This window comes from Salmo trutta, chromosome 39 (assembly GCF_901001165.1).
Source record: "Salmo trutta chromosome 39, fSalTru1.1, whole genome shotgun sequence".
NCBI lineage: Eukaryota > Metazoa > Chordata > Actinopteri > Salmoniformes > Salmonidae > Salmo > Salmo trutta.
The window spans coordinates 5,888,116-5,904,385 of NC_042995.1; the positions used below are offsets into that span (position 1 = coordinate 5,888,116).

Consider the following 16,270-nt stretch of genomic DNA (forward strand, 5'->3'; position numbering starts at 1 on the left):
GGGAGAGGGAAAAAATCATTTTCATTCTGTGTTTTTTTAATCTTTTGCGAAACGTCGAAAGTGGTGGCCATCTGTTTTACGCTGCACGAAGGTAATGCCTATTTTTCAGCTTCTAGATCAGGTTTGAGGAAGGCCTCTGATGAGTCCAATGGTCATATTGTTACTATTCAAATATGTATTTATTTTTATAAACATATATGTTGGAAATGTAAAATAGTGCAATTGACTGTATCATATGTACGTACAGTAGGCTAGTGTTGGACCATTTGTAAAAAAGGCTTCATGGGTAGTCTCCTGGCTTTAAACTGGCAGCAGGAGATATTGGCCAATGTTGAGTTGAGGAAATGTCTTCAATAATTAATGAATGTCTGTAGAGTTATCGTTAAGCGGTGCGGGAACAGCAGCCGTTGACATGTTGCGAGTTTATTATCTCAATCCCATCGTTATTTGAAACCCCTTTGTTTTGTAATACAGTGGACATCGATCTGACTCCATTGTTTTAGCCGTTGCTCTTAGTGTGTCCTTCATTAGGCAAATACAAAGGGTGTTGCGACCCCATGTGTGTGCTGTGAAAGTATTTCTGTATTCCCTTGAGAATCGCCGGTTAGCTTGTTGGTTGGTTGGACCCCTCTCTTTGTGGTCCCTCCATGTTCCCTGCTATTGACTCACCCTTGTGATCGTATACATTCGGGCTAATTGTTTAATGGAATTATCGGTTAATTGTTCCTTTAAGGTGGGTTCTAATGACATTGTGATGTTTTGCAGATCAGAAGTGGCGTCGTTCTATTGCGATAGGTTCCGCTGACCTTGTCCACACTGAATGGTAACGGAACCTGATAGCCCATGAGATGGATCTAGTCCTCACGACCATTATCCCAATCATCCTCACTATCACATTATCTCTCTTGGTGGTGTTCTTGGTCCGTAGGAACAGTCAACGTGTCATTTGGCATTATCACTAATTCATGTGAACAGTGGGATTGAACTAAGGAAGCACCAAATCGTTGGAATGTACGTTTCCTCCGTAATGGTTAGGACAGGTTTTAAAAGATCACGTAATTGTTCAAATGTTGCATAATCGACATCTGAAATAACAATACCGAAGGCTGGCACTATTTTGTGTTGTTGAAATGATCAAATTAATATTTGTATTGGAATTTAGAAAACTAAATATCATTGTAATCTATCAAGGAAGTAAAAATACTACGATCAAAAATTATAAAAAAAGATATGTGTTTACACTCGACCCGTTTAACATGACTGTGATCTGTAAATCCATGCATGCTCATTCAGCGGAGCCTTGACTTAGTGACAAGCTGTGATCTCATCTACATTTGTGGGAAATCTAAGATGGCCGACAGCACGCTCTTCTTTTACCGCCACAGTACAACATGGTATGCCACAACGCAAAACGGGGTCTACATTCTCTATCCGTCGTAGGCAATGGCACATTTTACGACCCCATTTTGTGATTGGATTCTTATTAGGGGACAGTGACAAGTGTTTTAGGGGCCACCCATGCCCCATCCCTCTCTTCTCTCCAGTGTCGCCTGGCCTGGTGAGGGCACTACTCAGTGCGAGGGAGTGAGTGGTCGCCCCTGTTTTGACTGTGATGTAGGCTGAGGTCTCAGCGCGGGGGTGGCTGATCTAGAGTGACAGCTCTAGAGTGTACTGTCACAGCCGGGTAGAGGAGAGGAAGGCCGTTTGCTCAGCACCACAGACGCCCCCTCCCCACCTCCCCCCTTCTCCCCCCCTCCAATCACACTGCAACAAAAGCCTAGTTAGCGTCAGATGAGACCAGAGCTGCTGCTCACATCTCAGTGTCCTGCATCTACAACACATTCTATTCTATTCTATTCTATATTCATTGTCCCCCATGTAAGAGTTTCTTTTTCAAAGGAAGATCTGACAACTTGGGGGGGTGCAATTCTGTCTCTGGCCACTTTGGTACAACAACAAGTATATTTGGTTATTTTATTTTCCAACAGCAACACAAGTTCAACTTGAATATCTAATATCAACATGTACTTCTCTGCTGTCCGCTGTGGCCCTTACTTACTGGCAACAGGCCATTTTGAATCCAGCATTCAAATCTATTAGAAGTAGAATGATGATTTTAGTGACAGGCTCAGTCATGCGGGAGACGGTTCTGAGTCATTAAAGTAGATGTAGTTCTTCATATGGGGTTTCCTTCTGTGACGTCCTCATGGTATTGAGGATACATAGGACATCCTTAAGGCACAACATAGGCCGTCTAAAAGGTTAGAGGTGAGAGGTCAACGGTGATTGAGGGGGCATATTGGTGCTATTTGAGGGTGCTGACTTGCATTTAGTGAGTAGTTCACTGCAGCTGTTTTCCTAATGAAAAGTCTCTTTAGTGGGTTCAGAATGTAGAATGGACTGGATCCTCTGACTGACACTTCTCTTGGCTCCTCATAACAGATTACAATGCTGCGTCACTCATCTCTTATCTTCAACAGCAAACGTGGCCAACCAAAGAGAAAACAGCTATGATTTGTGTGCCGTGTGTAACATATGTATGCCCTTGTCTAGTTTGCTTGTGAGTTAACTCATGCTCTATTAATTACACTATGATTGAGCTCAAAGGTCATTTGTAGAATCAGGGTCAATTTGAGTCGGCAAACATACAGAGTATATGAATGTGGGGTCTCAGTTTAGTGGTCTCTCTCTCTCTACTGCTTATGGAGGGTTTATATGAAAATCATAACGACATATCTCTAGCTCGGTGGATTAAAACGGAACAGATGATGGGGCTTTGGCCTAGATTATACTGCAAGTTCTGTCCTCCATTTTCCCATTCCTCCAGATCTCAGTCTTTCTCTCACGTGCGCTGTAAGAGCCTTTGGGTTGATGTTTCATATAATCCGTTTCTGACTTTGTGGAGATGTTCAAACAAAACACATTTTCCAACACAATCTCCAATCTCCAGTAAGGAAACCTTAAAGATGCTGATTGCATGTTCTCTTTGGTCTAAGCTTGAGCAAGCATACAGTACACACATGCACAGGCACCAACTCACACACAGCTGACCGGAAGCAGGGAAGGGCAGCGGTGAGGCCAGATAAGGTGAGGCAACACTGCAGAGAAATTGCTGTCTCATTTCTACAGTGCATGATAAGACTGCAGTGCTGATCCACTTCCAGTCAGTGCATTCCTTTCTGTTGGCCAGCACTAATCAAGGCATCTGGATAGCCTCTGTCTGTCATTCCCGGGTGATGTCACCCAATTCTCCCAAATATCTTTCTCTCCTTTTCTTCTTCCCTTCCTGACTGCTGACAGAATCATTTCAGGTGATCAGTAATGGGGGCCGTGACTGTACTCACTCAGAGCTCTCTCCTGCCCACCCTTTCAGATACTGAAGAGAGCTTTCTTTTCATATTTAGTAAAGTGTTCTCGGTCACTCACAGTCCAGTGGGCCTACATAAGAGGAGTCATCCTCCATTGTTAGCTCTACATTAAAGAGCCAAGGAATGAAAAGAAAGACAGACAGATGTAAAGTGGGGCTTCTTCTCTAGGAGTGATGCTGCAGCATGCTGTCTTTTCTGCACTGGGCTGAGGGCAGGCAGGGCAGCAGACGAAGGGAGAGATGAAAGAAAAGGAAGAGCCATTTTGTGCGCGGTGTTGTCCACCCGAGCGTAAAGCGTGATTAATTCAATAGCAGAGCACCATAGAGGAGGAGGCCAGCAGCTCTGCAGCTCAACATAGCTCTCTCTGACCCACTTACTAACTACATCAGATGCCACGAGAAATACTGCTCTCTCTCTCTCTCTCTCTCTCTCTCTACCCCTCTACCACTTTCTCTATCTCTCTCTCTACCTCTTTCTATCTCTATCTCTCTCTCTCTACCTCTCTACCTCTCTCTCTATCTCTCTCTCTCTCTACCTCTCTACCTCTCTCTCTCTCTCTCTCTCTCTACCTCTCTACCTCTCTCTCTCTCTCTCTCTACCTCTCTACCTCTCTCTCTCTTTCTCTCTCTCTATCTCTCTCTACCTCTTTCTCTCTCTCTCTCTCTCTCTCTCTCTCTCTCCCCCTCTACCTCTCTTTCTCTCTTTTTTTCTCTCCCTCCCTTTTTCTTTATTTCCAACTTGTTGATGTGATAACTCTGCTAACAAAGGGGATTGAGCATGGTCAACACATACATTGTCCAGAGCACTGAAAATATACTTGAAAACACTATTGGTCGAATGCAGACAATTGGTTTTGATAACGTAGTGTTCGGTCGGACGCATTTATTAACCTTCACTCTGTTGCCTCACTCTTGAATACAGTGGTATGTCCTAAATTGCATAACCTACTAATAGATTGTAATACATAACTGATTATGCTCAGATTCAAATGTTAACCGTTTGGGATTAAATTAAATATCATTCAACCAAGGGACACAATAGGCCCATTTGGAGATAAAACAGGATTTTGAATTTTAAATGTCTTTTTTTTATGCTGCCGCTGTCTCAAATAGAGTTCCGTCTGAGAATGGTGCCTAATATTTAGCTGTTGAAATAAAAAGCAAGTTGACTGGAAGGCATGGATGGGGCATGGATGAATCATGAGTCTGTGACCTAATTCTATTGTGCTGCAGTGGATGAGGGAGAAGGTGGTGGATGGTAGAAGAGCTATTCAAACACACCACCAGGCACATGAGAGAAAATACATTCTCATTTCAGCCACACATGATGGCTCTCAGGAGGTGTGTGGACCCGATTGGAGTCTATATGATTTGTTTTCTGCATGCCACCTTTTGAAGAATGCTTCAAATACCCAACCCAATTCGAAGGCATTTCCATCACCATGTATGTCTTCACGAAGACCAGAAGTGGTAGCTACATATACACCTGTATTGTTATTACAATACCACAGAGAGTGGTTGCATCCTCTCATCTAGTTCCATCACCAAAATACCCCAAATAACCCCGGTAACCCCTGGCTCCAGCAGTCCATTGTGCTACGGTCCCGCCAGCCTACCACACCCCACGTGCATCCCCACCCCCCAACCCCCCTCCTGCACTTGCTTTTACTGGGTTTATTTCTGTCCCTGCCCAGGCCCTGTGGCAGACCTGCACCACTGGCCTGGCTCTTAAACCCGGATTAAGGCTTTTTATGTAATCTGACCTCTGGGAGATTGGAGAGAGACAGCTGGTTGCAGAACCCTTTCCTCCCTTATCTCAGAGACCTCCCGTGGCCTCCCACTCTCTCCGTGTGGCCTATCATACAACCTCTGGTTCTCGCTCTTTCTTTCTTTCTACAATGGGTTGGTCAAAACAAGCATTGTGATTGGTTGAGATGTGTTCTAAGTCATACACAAAAAACTGTTTAGCAGGGGTAAGCCTATGACGTAAAAATGGGCATCTTGTTTTCTGTTCCATCTGAGAAATCCCTACGCATCTAGTATCTCATCAGCCCAGCCAGCCAATTCATTGGTTTCCACTGTAAAAAGCCTCTTGACATTTTTTCCCCATGTTTCTAGCCTAACATTTGGGTTTTATAACAACAGGGGTTTGTTCAAACATCGCTGTCTGTCTCTCGACATTTGCAACATTGTTTCAATATTGAAATTCGATCTCCACTGTCCTATTAAGAATGAATGTGTCAGGAGGAGAAGGACATCTTTTCTCAGCCAGTCGAAATCAAACATCGTTTTTATGGATATATACAAAGAAATTGAATGCAGCAACATTGCTGTTATTCTAGCTGCATGGCTTGACGTGACTGTGTTAGCTGTAGTTGGCTAGCAAGCAAGGGATAAGAACGTTGCTAGCCATCATGGCAACGGAACATTTATAATGAACAACTTCACATTCTATATCCATAGATATAGAACTGGAAATCTTTTCTCCGCCAGTTGAAATCAGTATCCTTTGTATGGATAGAAATAAAAAAGGTCAAACAACATGAAATGGAGCTACAACTAACCAACCAACCAACACTGTTATGGCCTTCCTAGTCTCTTATGACAGCCTTAGCTCATTTAGTTCTGGGTTCAGGGATTATGGCCTTCCCTGTCCCTATACTTTTGTGATGTACAGGTGTAGGATCTTAATTTGATCACCCTTTTGTTGCTCAGAATTTTCCTGCACCGCAGGAAATGCAGATGAGTTTCGTAATTTACATGAATTCACTGAAAACCCACACTAACACACAGTTATATTAACAGTATTGCACTTTTCATGTAGCCTACTTTTGGCAAGCTAATAGCCTAACCACTGATCAAGCAACATTATGGAGTAATCATTCAAATCCTGTTGCTGCAGGATTCTTTTGCTGCGACAATATAGGTCAAATTAAGATCCTAGAGTTAAAGATTGTCCTCCAGAGTTAAAGCACTGTCTGCCACTCAGTCTATAAAACTCTTCCTGTCTGAACAGAACTCGAATGGTATCCATGAGCAGGTTCATTCAAAGATAATATCCATCAATGTTATCCAGTGGTAGTTTGGTACCGCTGTTTCCAGTGGGCCTAATATTGAGTGGTCGTGTCTCATCCTTCTTGTCTTGCAGGTGACTGGTTGGCTGGCTGTTCCATCACACTCTCATTGGCCCTGGGACTCCTCTTTTACGTGACCACACCCCTTCCTTCACATCCAATCCCAACATGGAACCACCCAAGGTGCAGCAGCCAGGCGAAGGAGGCCTCAACGTTACCCTCACCATCAGGCTTCTGATGCACGGCAAGGTACAGTACACACCGGCTGGGTTCCAATACTCTCAGATAGTTTCGTTTACTTTAGTTCCAATACTCTCATATGGCTTACTTTCCTTATCTCCTTATCTCCTTTCCTTCACGACCACTGTTGGCTGAATGGGCTGGATAGGTTACTGTCTATCAAGTGTTTTTAGATCTGTGGTTGTGAGGGAGACGAGGAGAGGTCGCTTTTCAAGGTTTTTGGGATAGTTTCTGTCATGTATTGAATTGGACGTTGATGCTAACTGTTGTCAAACCTCTGTTTCTTTGCAGGAGGTTGGAAGCATCATTGGAAAGGTAACTATCATGTTCATAGACACATCACAATCATATGAATATTACAAAACTATTTTAAGATGAGTACATTTTTTTAATGTGACATCTCTCCGATGTTTTAACTGTTGTCTGTCTGTTGTCGTTTCTTGTCTGTCTGTTGTCTGTCTTTTCAGAAAGGAGAGACAGTGAAGAAGATGCGTGAAGAGGTAAGTGCAGTATGTATCCCATAATGCACCTTACCCAGTTTAAGAATGCATATTAAATGGATAGTATTCTATTTAGTACTTCATGATCTACTTTATTTATCTAACCGTGTCTACTGTTTGATCCACAGAGCGGTGCACGCATCAACATCTCTGAGGGAAACTGCCCAGAGAGGATAGTTACCATCACCGGACCCACAGATGCCATCTTCAAGGCCTTCGCCATGATCGCATACAAGTTTGAAGAGGTATCTAGCATACATATTCCCCTCAATCACCTCTTGGTCGTGCTTCATTTTACAACGTCTGTTTTACAATTCTGTGGCTGTTTTACAATTCTGTTACACCAGGTATTTTAATACAATACTATTATGCTAATATGATCTTTATGGTTTCTTCCCAGGATATAATCAACTCTATGAGCAACAGTCCAGCCACCAGCAAGCCCCCTGTCACTCTGCGTCTGGTGGTCCCAGCCAGCCAATGTGGCTCCCTCATAGGGAAAGGAGGCTCCAAGATCAAAGAAATGAGAGAGGTAAAGAAGGGCATAAGTAGTGATAATGATTGATTGAATTCACTTGACAATTTATTAGTTAGTTAATGATTAATTGGCAAAAAAATGCATATACAGCCTTTACATTCTTATTAGTAGTTTGTTTAGGAATCGTTCCTATCCGGCTTCAGTACCAGCTATTTTTCATTGCACCTTACACAGTACACATGCTCAATAACAGTCTTCCCACTTCAGTCCACAGGTGCTCAGGTACAGGTCGCAGGGGACATGCTGCCCAACTCCACTGAACGAGCAGTCACCATCTCAGGAGCCCCGGAAGCCATTATCCAGTGTGTCAAGCAGATCTGTGTTGTCATGCTAGAGGTAGAGTATGGAGGGATGAAGGAGGAGGGTCTGGATCAGTCCTCCCGGGAATATACAGGAAAAATACATTCACACAGACCTTAGGAGTCAGCTAGAACGTAAAACGTGGATGTACAATTGTTTTTACCGTCTCAAACATCTAAGGAAGGAATTAGGATCTTGGTCGGTATAGACCATGGGACAAAATGATTATAACAATGTTGTAGATGATGGCTTCCCAGGTTGCATTGATATAGCTGACCTATGAGGTAAAATCATGTGATTTCAGTTGTCAGTGTGCTCTTATACACAACACCTGTTTCATGTCACTGCATGCATCCACAGTAAAGAACAATATTGTGATGTAGTGAGCGTCAGAATGTCTTCTCCCAAGGCACTGTCCCTCAGTTTACAAAACCTCTTCCTGTCTTCTCTTCTCTTCTTTCTCTCTCGCTCTCTCTCTCTCTCTCTCTCTCTCTCTCTCTCTCTCTCCCGCGCTCTCTCTCTCTGTCTCTCTCTCTCTCTGTGTCTCTCTGTCTCTCTCTCTCTGTGTCTCTCTGTCTCTGTCTCTCTCTCTCTGTCTCTCTCTCGCTCTCTCTGTTTCTCTCTATCTTTGTCTCTCTCTGTTTCTCTCTCTGTCTCTCATGCTCTCTCTGTCTCTGTCTTTCTCTCTCTTTACTGTATCCCTCATCCCACTGCTCTTAACACTCTCTCTACCCCTCTTCCCCTCTCCTCCCTGTCCTCAGTCCCCACCGAAAGGTGCCACTATCCCCTACCGCCCCAAGCCTGCCTCCACCCCCGTCATTTTTTCAGGTGGCCAGGTAAGAGCCGACCCGCTGGGGGCCTCCACTGCCAACCTCAGCCTCTTACTGCAGCACCAGCCACTGCCTGTTAGTGTCACTTCCAGGTTTTATCACTCACCTCCTCACCACTGCCACTGCCTCTGCTAGCATGATATCATCACCACCACCATCACCACTACCACCATCAGAACTGGGCTAGCTGCCATTTCAGCGCCAGTTGACTCAGGACTTGATCCTAAACATGATCCAAAAATATGTTGGATGGAGTTGCTGTGCTGGCTGGTGTTGAAATGGAATTCAGCCCAATGCTGACCCCATTATTACGCTGTGAACCCCGATGAGCACACATCAATTAGGTCCAATCACATTCCCCTGACAGTGGGTCCTCGACTCCTTCCTCCAATCACATCTCTCCCCAGCCCTCACCGTAGCCACTCCCACCTGGCTGTTCTCATCCAGTGAAGTTAAGCTGAACCTGATTGATGTGAGGGGTGAAGAACTAGAGAGGGAGTCTAGAGGACAATGGAGGAGCTTGCAATATGATTAAAGAGAGCAGTTATTATTGTAAATAAAATACCAAAAAAACAAGAAAATGTCCCTACTACCCAAGAAATGATCAGTAACATGTTTAATACGTCAGCAAAGTCTTCATGTGCAAGCTCCCATTGTTTATCCAACTCCCTTCAACAGATATTGTATCACATTTCGTTAGGAATAATGGCCTGTAATATGACATTATGACATTAGCTCAAGTTTCACAAATGGTGACTTGCAAAAATGGAGCCACATAAGTGGTCAGAGACTGAAGTAGACAGTTGTGTTCAGTATTCACCTCAGTACAAGGGATATGATATCTGAACTGTTTTTCAAGGTTGCTCATAGATCTTTCTTTGCTAGCATTGTATGTTTAATTTTGACATGAATTTAAGTTGATTGCCATGGTTGGGGTCTATTCCATTTCAATTCAATTCTAGTCAATTCAGGAATTACACTGAAATTCTAATTCCAATTCTCTTTAATGCTTTTCAATGAGGGAAATGTGGAATTGGAATTTGGTTTACTTTCTGCATTGACTGGAATTGAAATGGAATTGGCCCAACCCTGCTAGGAGAATACTGAAAGAGTTATCAAGTGACTAGAATCAGTGAATATGACTCTGATAGATGTGGGGTCACGGATGAAGACCACTACTGCCCCTAGTGGAGGTATAGTGGAAGTACACAGACTTTCCCAAACTCGCGCCCCAGGACCCCAAGGGGTGCACGCTTTGGTTTTTGCACTAGCACAACACAGCTGATTCAAATAATCAACTAATCATCCAGCTTTGATCATTTGAATCAGCTGTGTAGTGTTAGGGCAAAAACAAAATGTGCACCCCTTGGGGTTCGAGGACCGAGTTTGGGTAACGCTGATTTAGCCACTTCCATCAGCAGATTCTAATAGCGTTGTATGTTTCTGCCTCCTCTCCTTCCAGGCTTACACCATTCAGGGACAATACGCCATCCCTCACCCTGACGTGAGTTCTAATTCCATGTGGCAGTCTTCTCTCTACACTCTACTCTCTCTGTGTCCAATCCTATTAATATTAACCCATAATATTAATACTACCAATTCTGAAAAGTAATTTCTGTCTCTTTCAAATCTGAAATTACTCACAACCTCTGTCCTCCGTTTGGAGCCAAACTTCATAGGACTTGGTCTGTAGAAAGCTAGCAGAGGGACACAGAAAGAAAACAGTTATTTCCTTATCCATCATCCAGAATAATAAGGATACCGGTTGCTCAAGTGAGGAACGTGAAAGTTAAGTGCAGTATTTCTTCAGAGAGGAGGAGGTCAATTTCAAGGAATACCTCAACGTAGTCAAACGGACATGGTATGTTTGATGACGCCATGTTGGGTCCAAGTGTTTCAGACACAGACATCCATGAACTAAATTTCACATGGCACCATCCAAACACACAGAGGCATCCTTTCTTCACCGACTCGGGCCAAGTCCTCTATGAGTTTCCTTTTCTTCTTTCTCTCTCTCGCTCCTCCTATCTGTGTCACTGCTTCTCCTGAATCCTGTCTTTCTTCTTGTACTGTTTCTTGGTGACAGACCTGACCTGTGTGTGTGTGTGTGTGTGTTTTAACGATGCCCTCATAGCTCTGCTGTCCCTCCTACCCCCCTCAGCAGTTGACCAAGCTCCACCAGTTGGCTATGCAGCAAACCCCCTTTAATCCCCTTGGACAGACCACCCCTGCCTTCCCCGGTACGTACCCACCTACACGAGAACCACCCTCTACCAAATCTCCTTCTCTTTTTTTACCTGTAGAGACACACACACACACTTCCTCCTCTTTCTCTCTCTCTCTTCCTCTATCTGTCTTTCTCTGTCCATTCTCTTCCTGTCGTTCTTTGTGCTGCGCTTCCGATGACATGGCCACCTGGTGGTTGCTCTTGTTGACGTTGACGTTTTATTTGTAGTTTTTCAAATATTTGGTCTATTTTCTTAATCTGCTTTTGTAGCGCCTTGAAGATTTTGGTCCTTCCGAGTTAGTTTTATCTGGGTCGGCGGGCAAATCTCCTCTGGTTTGAGAACGAACCCCCTTTTCAACAGAGAAGGAGAAGCCACAGGCTGCTCTCTCAAGACCTCTGCAGAAGCATCTCCAATCAGGGTTCCGACTATAGGTCTCCAAAGCTAACTGTCGCTCACAGCGGACGTCACCCTCCCGTGCAAAACTCTATTTTATGCCGTGTCCCCTCTCTCTGTCTCTCTCTCTCTCCCATATAGCAGGTCTGGATGCCAGTAACCAGGCCAGTACTCATGAACTCACCATTCCCAATGATGTGAGTATGGGGACCATGGAGCTTTGATTTCACCAATAGTCAGTCAATATTTGAACAAAAAGTTTTCAAATGCTTTCATGTACCACCATGGATATATTTGTAAAAATAAAACAATTGAAAAAAGGGTGTCATGGTGCGTATGACTTTGTATGCATTCCATTCAGACTTTGCTATTCCCCTGTTTTAAGTCCCTCCGCCTCTTCTTCCCAGCTAATAGGCTGCATAATCGGGCGCCAGGGAACCAAAATCAACGAGATCCGTCAGATGTCTGGGGCGCAGATCAAAATTGCTAACGCCATGGAAGGGTCATCGGAGCGCCAGATCACCATCACAGGAACCCCCGCCAACATCAGCCTGGCCCAGTACCTCATCAACGCAAGGTCAGAGTCCTGGCAGACACACACACACACACACACACACACACACACATTACAATTGACAAAGGGGTCAATAGCTCACCTGTTGTCCCGGGATCCTCTGTTTGTCTGTTTGTTGTTATTACATGATCTTCAGGTAAAGTATTTGACAGAAACGATAATGTACTCCCTTTCCCATTATACCCTGTGGCAGGTTCAGAGACGTGGCGGCCATGTGGAATGACCCATCCTCCATGACGACATCCTAAGGACCCAGCCCGGCCGGCCTCCACTCCCTCTGCTCCGCTCCCTCCATCTCCTGATCACTGAAGACATGATGTTCCTACCTAACTCCTGATGATGATGCCCTCTAGACTAATGAATCTGGCTCTGATAACAACTCCCTTGACCCTCCAGCTTACCACCACGATCGCTCTCTAATAAGAGAGTTGTTGCTTTCAGAGAAACTGAAAAAATAAGTAATGTCTTTGTTTTCGTTGATTTTAGACCTTTAGACAAGTGTTGAAGCATGTTGAACGTTCATTAGGATCAAATTGTGTTATTCTGAATTATCTCTCTCTATCGCTCTCTCTGCTAGTGTTACAAAATAGGATTTCAATATCAGTTTGAAAAAAATGTACAAAAAAAATGTAAAAGTGTAAAAACATTGTAAAAAAATGCTACTGTTCCATTTTCTAGGTGCTGGGTGATGCTATCGGCACAGTATGGTGGGATGTAGCCCAATGATTACTTCATGATGCTCTTTTCAGAAGAGGTATTTTTAGGTCAATTTAATCGTTCTATTTTTACCCCTATTCGGATCCTTAAAATGATCTACTTACTAATCCGATCTCTACCCATAATAACTTTTTGCTGCATCACATGACCTCTTTGAGCCAATGGTATCACTCCTAGAGCCCTCCTTTCTATGTTCATTTCTTGTATTTTACATTATGACTTATACTGCATGTGTTCAGTAATGTATTGTATGTATTTGAGTATTCCAGTTCGGTGTAAGTGTTCCTATGGTGTTGCTACGTTAGTGCTGATGGGAGGAGCTAGAGGACGGGCTCATTGCAATGGCTGGAATGGAATTAATGGTTAAACAAATGTGTGGTTTCCATATCTTTGATGTGTTTGATACCGTTCCATTTCTTCCATTCCAGCCATTACAATGAGCCCGTCCTCCTATAGCTCCTCCCACCAGCCTCCAATGCTCCAAACCTTTTCCGCAATTATTTTCATGTGTTTTTTTTGCCATTCACGTCTAGTCCTACTACTACCCCAAATGAATAACTCTCCCTCACATCCTCCAGGAACCCTATTTATAGTATTTAAGAAGCATGAAAGGAAATTACTCAAGAAAAGAATCATCAGTGGCTAAAAACTGTATCCTAACTGACTGAACACTAAAATGATTGTTTACTCGATTTCTTAACCAAGACTACTGTGGGTGACCACATAGTCAGCTATGCTACGCTCATGCAATAGACAATTCAACTCTTCATTATACTGTGGACTGCCTCTAGTGTGTGAGGAATTAGTTGGACTTAAGACTATTGCTGTGTCCAAATTCTCTTAGTTGGCTTCCTTTCGTCGTCTCCTTCAATGTACTACTCTTGAAGGAAAGGAGACCAGGAGAGGAAGCTGTTTGATATTATTGGGACGTGGCCATAGGTGTTTGGATGGAGCCAAATGTTTATGGGCCATGGAATGTTCTGGGGTTCATGGGGGAACCCGTGGGGCCTGGGCGGACGTGTTTACTCCCATGCCGCCACATTCGCGATTGTTCATCCATCATGTTATTTCTATTATAATATTGTTTATTTAATGCTTTCGGTTTTGAATGTCATTATGCTTTTACGATGATGTCAACAGATTAGATGACAAAGTCATGTTGCTCGTTTTAAGTGACGATTTAAAAAACAAAAATTGCAATTCTATTTATTATTTCTTGATGCATTATAATGCCATTTTTTGGTTGATCATGATATTTAAGCTAGTTTGTGTGTGTAGTGTATTGGATTTCAGGGTAGGTTTGGGCGATATTTGCTTGGATTATACATGTAAAATTCCCTTCGTAACAATTCTCAAGCTTATTGAAAGTATAGGCCGTTGTGACATGTCATGTTTGCAAGCTTGGGCTGAGGACATATTCAGCACTGATGCATATGAACAGCCGTTGAATGCTATCCTCTCAACACAGGTCATTCATTTACTGTCCAACTGGTTTCAAGTACAGTAAAAACCATCCTGGTTTGTTTCATTTAACTCCCTGTTTTGGTTTCAATATGCTGAGCCTGACTTTGGGTCGAATTTCAACCGCTTTCATCATATAAACGTGATATGTCAATGGACCAAATGCTGTACTGATGTACTGAACGATGCATAGTTGATTATTATTCTGCAATAATTCTTCCATTTTGATGTTTAACTTAAGTAGTAGTGCTAGCCTTGACATTATGGGTTTGTGTTATTCGTTTCATTTAAAAATCTGTCATAGCTTGTAATTCAATGGAATGTTTGTCATTTAACAAGTTAAAATGTCTGTTTTTTTGGCAAGCTCGCTTTTTAGAACTGTTCAGCTTCTCATCATCGATTGCATTCAGACTAGGCAGGAATATTGAATTGTTGAAATAGTGATGCTAATGTGATTTCAATAACTTCAATATCCATATGTTGTTACAGTGTATTAAACTGTATTTACACTGGCGTATATGACTGAGTATACACACCTACTGAAACAGACTCAAATGCAACTGATGCAATAATAAGGGAATGATGTGCAATTATTATTTGTATTTTTTCTTGTGCATATAATACAAGGAAAGTTTGTCATGTATTTACAACTCATTGTTGCTTCTTGACTTCCTTCCTTTCTGGGCGGCGGTAGCAACAAAAATTGAAAAAATACATGCAATATTTTTTTTCAGTTTTTGCTCCTGTATATTTTGCTTATTTGGGAAAATGTAACGGAGCTTGGTATATATTTTCAGTTGGATTATTTGCAATGAGCAAATCTATCTTAGGTTGAAGTAATTTCATTATTTAGGTTACTTTTGAAATTGTTTGTAAGTATGAAAATGAATAAAGTTTTTTTCTTCTTGTGAACCTAGGTTTGTCTTGTATCATTTTGATCTTCAATGATATCAAAAGGGGCTTGGTTTTTCTGTGTTGCCCATTAAAATATTACTGTCAGTGGCAAAAATGTTGCTGTCAGTGGCATACATGCCATCTTGTATGTCTTCTTGAATGTCTCATCTTGAATGTATGATCTTGAATGTTTCATCCTGTATGTCTCATGTTGAATATCTCATATGGAAAGTCTCATCTTGATGGTATCATCCTGAATGTCTCATCTTGATGGTATCATCCTGAATGTCTCATCTTGATGGTATCATCCTGAATGTCTCATATTGATGGTATCATCCTGAATGTCTCATCTTGATGGTATCATCCTGAATGTCTCATCTTGATAGTATCATCCTGAATGTTTCATCGTGATGGTATCATCCTGAATGTCTCATATTGATGGTATCATCCTGAATGTCTCATCTTGAATGTCTCATCTTGAATGTCTCATATTGATGGTATCATCCTGAATGTCTCATCTTGAATGTCTCATCTTGATGGTATCATCCTGAATGTCTCATCTTGATGGTATCATCCTGAATGTCTCATCTTGAATGTCTCATTGAATGTCTCATCTTGATGGTATCATCTTGAATGTCTCATCTTGATGGTATCATCCTGAATGTCTCATCTTGAATGTCTCATCTTGAATGTCTCATCCTGATGGTATCATCTTGAATGTCTCATCTTGAATAATCTCATCTTGAATGTCTCATCTTGAATAATCTCATCTTGAATGTCTCATCTTGAATAATCTCATCTTGAATGTCTCATCTTGAATGTTTCATCTTGTATGTTTCATCTTGTATGTTTCATCTTGTATGTTTCATCTTGTATGTCTAGGAGATACCACTAGAGGGCCTATCGATGCAGGAGAAGAAGACAGTATCCATCAAATTATTTTTAAATATTTTTTTAAACTTTGATTTAGAAAGGGGGGGGGGGGTCACCATTGAGACCAGGGTCTCATTCTCAAGGGAGCCCTGTGAACATGAACACAATTTAATACAACATATAGCAAAATAACAACATCAACACAATACAACATATAGCAAAATAACAACATCAACACAATACAATATATAGCAAAATAACAACATCAACACAATACAATA

At 42.3% G+C, this 16,270-nt stretch overlaps 1 protein-coding gene across 23 annotated transcripts in view; it reads left to right on the forward strand.

The window, feature by feature from the left end:
- LOC115179377 (poly(rC)-binding protein 3) overlaps window positions 1-15,134 on the forward strand; it is a 52,428-nt gene extending 37,294 nt beyond the window's left edge. For 4 of the 23 annotated variants that reach the window (XM_029740826.1, XM_029740828.1, XM_029740825.1 and 1 more), the window contains 12 exons: window positions 6,516-6,690; window positions 6,973-6,996; window positions 7,149-7,190; window positions 7,310-7,426; window positions 7,582-7,713; window positions 7,927-8,055; window positions 8,781-8,924; window positions 10,312-10,353; window positions 10,984-11,089; window positions 11,612-11,667; window positions 11,878-12,047; window positions 12,238-15,134. In XM_029740826.1, the coding sequence (XP_029596686.1) occupies window positions 6,610-6,690; window positions 6,973-6,996; window positions 7,149-7,190; window positions 7,310-7,426; window positions 7,582-7,713; window positions 7,927-8,055; window positions 8,781-8,924; window positions 10,312-10,353; window positions 10,984-11,089; window positions 11,612-11,667; window positions 11,878-12,047; window positions 12,238-12,292 (1,098 nt within the window). In that variant the 5' untranslated portion in view covers window positions 6,516-6,609 and the 3' untranslated portion in view covers window positions 12,293-15,134. Of the gene's footprint in view, window positions 1-6,515; window positions 6,691-6,972; window positions 6,997-7,148; window positions 7,191-7,309; window positions 7,427-7,581; window positions 7,714-7,926; window positions 8,056-8,780; window positions 8,925-10,311; window positions 10,354-10,983; window positions 11,090-11,611; window positions 11,668-11,877; window positions 12,048-12,237 lie in introns of those variants that run through there. The other 19 variants (XM_029740829.1, XM_029740834.1, XM_029740835.1 and 16 more) reach the window with 19 other exon arrangements.
- Window positions 15,135-16,270: the final 1,136 nt, after the last annotated feature.